Below are 10,000 nucleotides of genomic sequence, written 5' to 3'. Positions count from 1 at the left end.
TCTCTCTGTCTCTCTCTCTCTGTTGAGGTGCTTTGTTGTTATTCCGCTGGTTTAATGATTCTGGAGGCATGCTGGAAATGCACACTAGGAAAGGCCTTGTTTTGCGCAGTCTGTTGAACTTAAGAGAGTTGGATCACTTTCATCTTGGTGGCATTACTCAGGTTATGATTGTGTGTTTGTGTGTGTGTGTGTGTGTGTGTGTGTGTGTGTGTGTGTGTGTGTGTGTCTCTGTGTGTGTGTGTGTGAGTGTGTGTGTGTGTGTGTGTGTGTGTGTGTGTTTGTGTGTGTGTGTGTGTGTGTGTGTGTGTGTGTGTATGCTTGTCCATAGCATATGGATTCTTAGTAATTAAACAGATAGCAGCTGGCAGTGCCAACAGGACTTGGCCAGTTTGTAAAACACTGTTTGAGTGTGTGTGTGTGTGTGCATGTCATAGATATAAACGATACTTGAGGCAAATAAGTAAAAATAGTTCAGTAATCAGGACAAATCAGTCTCTCTCTCTCTTCCTGTCTGTCTGTATTTCTATTTCTCTGGCACACTCTGCGATCACCTGACCTTAAAGGTTCCTTATGAAGACAACACTTGTACCATTTATTTATCTCTCTCTCTCTCTCTCTCTCTCTCTTTCACTCAGTCGCTCACTCACTGTCTGTCTCTCTGTGACTCACTCTCTCTCTATCTCTCTCTCACACACATACATGTACACACATACCACAGGTGATTCAGTTACACAGACATTTTTCTCTGCATCTGCATATACTGTCAAATACTGTATACTGTATCGCCAAATGCATTCTTTAGCACTTCTCGTAAGATCCTAAGTGCATTTCATTGACTTTGTACGTGTATGCAGTAACAGTAAAGATGAATGAAATGTAATCTGATCTAATCTGATTTAATCCGGAAGGAGTCATGACATTACTGAAAAGAAGGAGGAGGACCATCTCAAAGGCGTGTGCTCTCATCATAAATCTCCTCCTAATGACTCAGCAGGTGTCCCTCTGTTCCCGGAGCCTCTGCGCTTGGCTGCGTACTCTGGAAAGATGCTGAGTCAAGATGAGTTTGTGTCGTCTCTCTCTGATGTCTGGAGGTCAGCTCACCACCACACTGACAGTCCAGAGCTGAGGGAGATGAAGTATAAAGCTAAATACACGTATGGTTTTCGACGTTATTAGACTAATCTTGAGCCCTCGAAGCAAACTATGGTAATTGACTTTAACTGACAGTAATGAAATGATCTTGGACACACTCTTAGGGAGATAGTTTCGGCGTGATAATACAGGTGCTGTCCTCACCAATCAAGACTATATTCTTTCTACTATATTCACTGGATGTCCCCCAAGAGGCATTTCGTTTTGAAGTTCAGATCACCTTAAATGAGTATAGATTTAAATTATTTTAAAAGTGATTTAGTATTGAGTTCTGATTTCTTGAATGTTTTTATTCTCCGGTCACACCCATTCTCTGTATGTGGACGTTTCTTATGTATTAACTGATAAATAAGTAAGTGATTCAACTCATAGATCTAATCCAGATTAAACAGAGCAGTTGGTAAATCAAACCCAAACACCGAACACAGTAGGGGGAAGCATCGTCCTGTAACATCTGCCTCCCTTAGAAAGGTTTACACAACTATGCAGCTGCTTACAGTTTTTCTCAATTGCTAACACACATTTTTTGAAAGCATGCCTCGTTTCCTCAAAACTCTAAACACAAATCCCAAAACCACTCACACAAAATGCAAAACCCTTTATACATCCTGCAAAAGGCAACTTTGCTTTCAAAACAGTGTTATGTCACCTCAAAAGGGTACTTTGTTTTCTAATGACAAACACAGCCCATTATATGAGTAGACATTCTAAGCATCGATTGAACACTGATGTGCTCAATGGAAAACACTACTATGAAATGGGAAAACACCAGTATGAAGGCCTTATCAGGAACATTATGTTACTATACGCTTACTCCTGTAGTAAAATATAACTGTATAATGTTTTTACGCAAATATAAAACAACACACAAATATACAGTAACAACTCAAATATTTCTTTATTTTTTCCAAAAGTGCTGTAGCCTATACATCACAGCAAACACAAATGAATGTGTAAATGATTTGCACAGAACAGACAATAGGATATAGGCCAGTACAGTCAACAAAAAAAAGAAAGAAAAATGTAAAATAAAAAAGGACAAAAAACTACTGCATCCTGTTCTAGCTCAAGACAATATTGACAATGTGCTATCAGAAATAGACCTACACAGTGTTGTGAATGTTGTTGCATTTTGTGTGAGTGGTTTAGGGATTTGTGTTTAGAGTTTTGAGAAAACGAGGCATGCTTCATGTGTGTAAGCAATCGAGAAAAACTGTAACATTGGATTGGATTACAATACAGTACAGTAATGTGTCAGTGCTGATAGGACGCAATCAGTTGTGAAAATGTATATGACTTACTTGCACATAGTCATAGCATAACTGTTTGACTGTCGGAGTTTCTGACAAAAGGCACCCTGTACACCTGCTTCATTCTCAAGGTGTTCCGCCTTAGAACACAATCCACTGTGGCAAACACTTTGTATTTGTTTACGTAATTTTACAGATAAAGTACAATGGAAAATACAAGAATACTATGCTCCTGATAAGGCATTCAAACTAGTGTTTTCCTGTCATAGTAGTGTTTCTTACCTATTCCCTCTTCTGAATGTCCAGAGAATGGATGCAACTGAGAAGCGGCTTATATTTGGTTGAACCCTCTGGCCAGCCTCCTGCATGGTCAAACCATGGTTGACTATATGGTTGACCACAGTGGCCCGAATCTCATCAGAGATAATGGCTCTCCTTCTTGCTCTTTCTCTTCATCCTCTTCCTCCTCCTCCTCCTCCTCCTCTTACTCTCACTCCTCTGCCTTTCTGATCACCTCTCACTTCAATGTTGCCATCAATTGTTCTCCAAACCAGGAGCTAACCTGTGGCCATCATATTGCTAAAGCTTTGATTTAAAATTGCACAACAGCCTTTGAAATGGAAGTTTTGCCAATTGAATAGCAGTGTGTTCTGTCTGAACACAAGGAGGTTTTGGCATTGATGAAGTGTGCAAAGTAGAGAGGATGGTGTTTAGTGTTTTGAAGAAAGTGTGGTTAACAATTGAAATTTGTGTCTAAAGCACATAATTGTGTGTTGTGTTTTGAAGAAAGTGCGGTTAACAATTGAAATTTGTGTCTAAAGCACATAATTGTGCTTATAGTTTAGCAGAATTGGTTTAGGGAGTTGGCACATGAGTTACGGGTTGTGGTCATTGTGCCATAAGTTCCAGTTTTTGAATGTAATCAATCGAGAAAAACTGTAAGTTCAAATGAAACCAATTACAACATCGATGCAAACCTCTTCAAGCACAGCCATGTTGTTTTCACTGGTTTTCCAACACAGTTTGCCCTCTTTGCGATGCCTGAAACTCCCCCATTGGGCGGTCGAGAGCTACAGTGAGGGTTTCCAGACTATATTCCCAGGAAAAGCTGAGCTGAGATATCATTACTATTCCTCACCCAGTACATTTCCCATGGCATTCAGTATTGACATTTACATTTACATTTACATTTGACATTGATTCTGTTATTATATTATGTATCATTCAGGGCATCACGTGAGACAGTGAATGCCATTATTCAGAGGTTCTGTGACTGGATACTGTGTCCCTCTAGGTCCTGCTTCCACTACCATGGGAAACGATCAACATGCTGATATCACCTGAGCATACCCAAATATTCACCCAAATATTCACCCCCTGCTGTCAAACCCTGTATTGTATTCCTCTTGTATCACTTTGGCACCTTCATGCAACAGCAGATAGTAGTGTAGTGTGTTGCATCAGCAGATAGTAGTGTAGTAGTGTTGCATCAGCAGATAGTAGTGTAGTGTGTTGCATCAGCAGATAGTAGTGTAGTGTGTTGCATCAGCAGATAGTAGTGTAGTGTGTTGCATCAGCAGATAGTAGTGTAGTAGTGTTGCATCAGCAGATAGTAGTGTAGTAGTGTTGCATCAGCAGATAGTAGTGTAGTGTGTTGCATCAGCAGATAGTAGTGTAGTAGTGTTGCATCAGCAGATAGTAGTGTAGTGTGTTGCATCAGCAGATAGTAGTGTAGTAGTGTTGCATCAGCAGATAGTAGTGTAGTGTGTTGCATCAGCAGATAGTAGTGTAGTAGTGTTGCATCAGCTGATAGTAGTGTGTTGCATCAGCAGATAGTAGTGTATCAGTGTTGCATCAGCAGATAGTAGTGTATCAGTGTTGCATCAGCAGATAGTAGTGTAGTGTGTTGCATCAGCAGATAGTAGAGTAGCAGTGTTGCATCAGCAGATAGTGTAGTGTAGCAGTGTTGCTTACTGCTTGTCATGAGAGCATGTGTAGGCACCTCCCACTGGGCTGTTGTTCATGTGGCTATAGCTATTGCTTGGAGAATGAAGTTTTAGTCTGTCAAAATAGGTGCAATACAATACATTTTCCTTACAATTGCTGAGATTGCCAGAGACTTCTGTGTGTAACTCCTTTCTTACATTCATGTTAGAAAACATGAGAAGCAGAGGACTAACCCCACTATGGCTATTTACTGTAGCGTCCACAGCACTAGCTGCCACTCGTTTGAATAAAGGAGTATTTCGTTTCAGGTTTCTGTTTTTTAGGTTATTCTTCAATGAATAGCTAATCTGAAAGCTTAAATATATCATGTAAAGATGTGAGTATGCTTCCCCAGTTGACATGCAGGTGGCCTTGTTATGTGGTTGTCATGTGGTTCAGCACGCTGAGAAAAGCTACAGTTTGGCAGCTTGGGACCGTTGAGGTCTACAGCAATGGTCTCTACACAGACAAACAGAACTTCCTGAACAGGTGGAAGACTGCCACAGTTCCACCATTCTAAAGGAGAGCACTTCCTTTTCCTGTTTCTGTCATGGCCTTGGTGTTTCTTTCTCTCACTCGCTTTTACCATTCTGCCATTATCCCTAAGTCAGAATGTCAGAGGATGGAATGAAACCACATATGGATGCTACCATGCTACTTCAACCACTTGAATCATCACTTCATACAGCTTCATAACTTAAATAGATGTACTTTATTTAGCATCAGTGGCATAAAACTAACACTGTTCCTTATCAGTCAAATGCAAAACATTTTTCAAAAACTGGCAAAAACACACTGTCACCCTTGATTAAAACCATCAACACTGGTTGAAAAACACAATACTGATTGGAAAATACATAATTCAAATGATTCAGTCATGTAACGTCAGTTTAAACAATCAAGGATAAGAGAGGTCAGATGATACATTTATTGGTCCTCATTTTACAGAGTGAAGAGAAAGGAAGAGAGTAAGAGACAGTCAGATACAGACAGACTGACAAACAGACAAACAGACAGACATAGTGAGCGATGCTTGAGAGTAGAGAGAGAGTGAAAGGGAAAGAGAGAGAGGTGAAAGAAAAGAGAGAAAGACAGAGAGAGGGGGAGAAAGATATACATTGATCCAGACAGACAGAAAAGGAGAGCGAGAGACACAGAGATAACCTGACACACATGAGACAGCTGGTGATGGAATGTTTAATTGCCCCACATATCCTCAGCACTTCCCATCAGAACCCCAGAAGCACCAATCACAGGACTGTACTTTACCCTCAGAATCATACCGGAACCGGACACCAGTTGGTTCTGGAATGGACCCAGCCCTGATCTGGCATGGCCCTGTTCCAGAGTCTGTCCCTAACTGAAACTGGCAGTGTTTTTGTCATTTTAGAACTGGCAGTGTTTTTGTCACTTCAAGACTGGCAGTGTTTTGGTCATTTTAGAACCGGCAGCGTTTTTGCTGCTAAAATACGGGATAATGAAGAACTCATTTACTTAGTGCAGTCGTGGGGAAAAGCATATTTATCCAAACATGCAGATAGAAACGCAGCTTGTGTCAGGTTGATATTTGTTGGCTTGAGTCCAGAAGTATCAATCTGTATTCTTCAAGTGTGTAAGAGAGTTTGATTAAGTACACTACACACACACACACTTTCTCTCTCACATGTTCATACGATCACACACTCTCACATACATGCACACATTTCATTCAGTTGTTAACAGTCACACATTCAACACAGGGCCACACAAAAGCACTGTATCACTGACAGGGAACACTACAGCATTTGTGATTATTGAGCAAAGGAACCTCAAATACAATCTTACTATGGGTCCGCCAAAAGCCCAGGGCCAGAACCGCAGTCACATTCGCACAGATCACCCAGATCACCCTATATCACCCAGATCACCCTAGATCACCCTAGATCACTCAGATCACCCTAGATCACTCTAGAACACTCTAGATCATCGATATCACACAGATCACCCAGTTCACTCATACTTCTTGAGCAAGTCTTTCTGCCAGTTCCTCTTGCGGTCGGGGAAGAGCTTTGGGATGCGGATCTTGTTGAATTCATCGATGCACTTCTTCAGGTCCTCCTCCAGCATCTTCCGCTCCTCCTCTTCCTGGTCAGGGCCCGGGGGGCCCCCGTTCTCCTTGGCAGGGGCCGAAGCTTGAGTTGGGACCTGGGCAGTGGAGGGTCGGGGCAGGGTCTTCAGGGCCAGGGTGGTGGGCCGTGCCGGACTCATCGCCGGGGGTGACGAGGGTAGCGATTGTGGTGGTGGGGGGCTGGGGGGCGAGGTGATGGACGGACTTGTGGGGCTCTCCAGGGCTGAGGCAGCGAGGGGGTCCAGGGCAGAAGGGGGTGGTGGTGGGGGTAGGGGCAGGTCAGGGCTGTCTGGGGCTGGAGGCGAGGGAGGCGGAGGGGGTTCCAGGGGAGCACCGTTCCGGAGGTCCAGGGCGTCGTTGGTCTCTGTTTGGCTGCAGTCGTTGGTCTCTGCTTGGCTGCAGAGAGAAGCCAGGTTGGGGTCTACGCAAGGCTGCGGGTCCACGGGAGCCTCCGGGATACTGACGTCAGGCCAGATGTCTGTGAATGAGGCTTTGCCACCTGCACGGGGAAGAGAGATAGATAGAAAGAGAGAGAGATTGATACAGAAAAAGAGTGGGTGAAAGATGGAGAGAGAGAGATGCGGTTTGTGGAAGAGTCACAGATATCACCTCACACTTGCCTCCAAGTCTAATTTTATCCCAAACGTATTTACTCTAGATAGAATAGATACACAAACTGTGTTGACCTCAAATCATTTGGAGACAAAACCTGAGTTGGGAAATGAGCGAATGAAAACAGGTGAAGAAGAGACAGAGCAGCAAAACAGAGAGTGAATGAGAGATCAGAAAGAGGGGAAGAAAGAAAGAAAGAAAGTAAAAACAGTGAGATTGATGTGCCATCCTTCAATTTGGGAATGTCATCAAAGGCACAGACATAGGAGTTACAAAAGAGAGGGAGAAGAAGAGGACAAAAAAAGAAGAGAGAACAAAAAGTGACAGAAAAGCTGTAAGAAGAGAGGGAGAGAGAGAGAGGGCATGATTCCTCTGAGCAGTGTGTCTTGGAGGTGTTAGTGGAGTATTGGTCAAAGGTGGAGGCTGTGTCTGAATTCACACAGAATATTCTAGCATGATGAGAAGCTGGCTTTTGTGTCTCTGCCTATCAAAGGGAATTCTTGACCCGCCCGGCAGCAGGAGAAATCTCTTTGGAGGGTCTTTGAGGCAGGCCAAGGGGAAAATCTATATATATATATATATGTATATACTATATGGACAAAAGTATTCGGACGCCTGACCATTACACCAACAGGGACTGCAATGACATTGTATTAAAATACATATACTTTAACATGGATTGGTCCCCCTTTTGCAGCTTTAACAGCTTCCACTCTTCTTGGAAGGCTTTCCACAAGATTTTGGAGTGTTTCTGTGGGAATTGGTTTCATTCTGTAGAGCGTGGCACTGATGTTGGATACATGCTCTAAAGAATGGACGGGCACCAATTCCCACAGAAACACTCCAAAATGTTGTGGAAAGCCTTCCAAGAAGAGTGGAAGCTGTTAAAGCTGCAAGAGGGGGACCAACTCCCTGTCAGCGTTGGTGTAATGGTCAGGCGTCCGAATACTTTTGTCATATAGTGTGTATATACAGTATATACATATATATATGATGACATACATATATATATGATGATATTATTATAATAGTATCATTTTTCTGATTTATGAATCAATGAAGAGAGAGAGAGAGAGAGATGGACAGAAAGAATGAAAGAAAAGAAATGAAGCATGATAGACAGAATGAGTGCTAGCCAGAGAGTGAGAAGAGAGAGGAGGGAAAAGGAGAGTGAGCGAGTGAGTGAGTGTGTGTGTGAGAGAAGAGAAAGAGAGGGAGGCAGAGAGATGTAAATAGCCCTGGGATATGGGCAAAGGATTATTGGTAAATATCACAGTGTGTGTGTGTGTGTGTGTGTGTGTGTGTGTGTGTGTGTTGTTGTTTTGGGGTCAAATGAGTAAACACTCAGGTAACACACATACTTTTAGTTCCCATGGCATATTTGTGTGAGTGTGTGTGTGTGTGTGTGTGTGTGTGTGTTTCCATACTCTCTCCCTCTTCCTGTACGTGCTTAAGATTTAAAGTGTAGACTTAAATAAATGAATGAGTGTGTGTGGGTGTAAATGCATATACAAATATGAGCCTCATGAGCTATGCACATTTACTGCTTCAGCTCAGAAAACACTCTAGCTAGCTACATACACACAAAAAACACACACACACACACACACACACACACACACACAGACACACACACACACACACACACACACACACACACTAGCTTAATCCCAGTCATCACTGTATGTTTCCATAAGCTCAACATTTACATGCACACACTGGTTAAGGTTGTTCTCATATGCAAATGCAGCTCATGAAGTGCACGTTTGTAACCAAGGAAATATAGCCAGCACGTGTCTGTAGAGGTGAAATATTACATTTACATTTACATTTAGTCATTTAGCAGACGCTTTCGTCCAAAGCACAAGGGAGAGAACAGTCAAGCTACGAGCAATAGAGACCTAGTGTATCAATAAATACTATTTTACATAAGAATTAGAAAAAAAGTGCAGGAATGTAACTGCTGTAAGTGCAAGTTAAGTACTAGTAGAAGTGCAAGTTAGGAAAGAAGGTGCTCTCTGAAGAGTTGGGTCTTCAAGAGTTTCTAAAAGGTAGAGAGGGACGCCCCTGCTCTGGTAGTGCTAGGCAGCTCGTTCCACCAACGTGGAACTACGAATGAGAATAGTCTAGATTGCCGTACTTGCACAGGCGGCAGTGCTAAACCACGCTCATTAAACGAGTGCAGCATCCTGAGGGTAACATTTGCCCTTAGATGAGCATATCATATCAAATATAACCAGCACGTGTCTGTATAAGTGGAATATATGTTCTAAATGGGAGTTCGGTAGATGTCACAAATTTGCCATGTCTCTTGTGTCGCGCCCCTTCATATTATTTATTCCCATTTCATGGTTCTGTTTTTGACATTGGTCACGGCGGCAGCAAAATGACCCCCCCTCCTCCCCTGTCTCCACCTGTCTTCCTTCTCAGTTGGGAATGCATGGGAGGGCGTGTGCACGGATCTTCTCGGATGCTGCCGCTGCTGACTCCTGCCTGCACGATCCCTGCACGACATTCCGGATCCTGGCCAGGACTTTTCCAAACATGCTTTTCTGCCGGCACGCTCAAGGCAAATTCAGAACTGGAACTCGTGAAAGTTGTGTGTGTGTGTGTGTGTGTGTGTGTGTGTGTGTATGTGTGTGTGTGTGTGTGTGTGTGTGTGTGTGTGTGTGTGTGTGTGTGTGTAGGGGTTGCTCTATCTGTTCTCCCTGATAGTAACGTGTAATGTAATGCGTAGTGTGGTACACTTGCCAGGGAGAGAACTATGCATGAGTGCAGGGCGAGTGACAGCTGTGGGAATAGAACAGCCTACAGCCTCCATCCCTCAGTGGTGCATAAACACACTGCGCTCTCTTCACTGGTTTGCCCATCAGAATGCTTCGTGTGGAGCGCT

The 10,000-nt window shown here is 43.1% G+C and overlaps 1 protein-coding gene across 3 annotated transcripts in view; it reads right to left on the bottom strand.

Moving 5' to 3' along the window:
* kctd12b (potassium channel tetramerisation domain containing 12b) overlaps positions 1-10,000 on the bottom strand; it is a 40,912-nt gene that overhangs the window by 11,959 nt on the left and 18,953 nt on the right. The window contains exon 2 of one of the 3 annotated variants that reach the window (XM_031586981.2): positions 5,520-6,994. The exons of 1 other annotated variant lie outside the window; for it this stretch is intronic. In XM_031586981.2, the coding sequence (XP_031442841.1) occupies positions 6,378-6,994 (617 nt within the window). In that variant the 3' untranslated portion in view covers positions 5,520-6,377. Of the gene's footprint in view, positions 1-5,519; positions 6,995-7,181; positions 7,205-10,000 lie in introns of those variants that run through there. One more of the 3 variants, XM_012833911.3, reaches the window with a different exon arrangement.

The sequence above is a fragment of the Clupea harengus genome, chromosome 20 (assembly GCF_900700415.2).
Source record: "Clupea harengus chromosome 20, Ch_v2.0.2, whole genome shotgun sequence".
In the NCBI taxonomy this organism is placed as follows: Eukaryota; Metazoa; Chordata; class Actinopteri; order Clupeiformes; family Clupeidae; genus Clupea; species Clupea harengus.
Note: the sequence above shows the minus strand (reverse complement) of the source record. Positions and strands in the feature narration are given on the sequence as shown.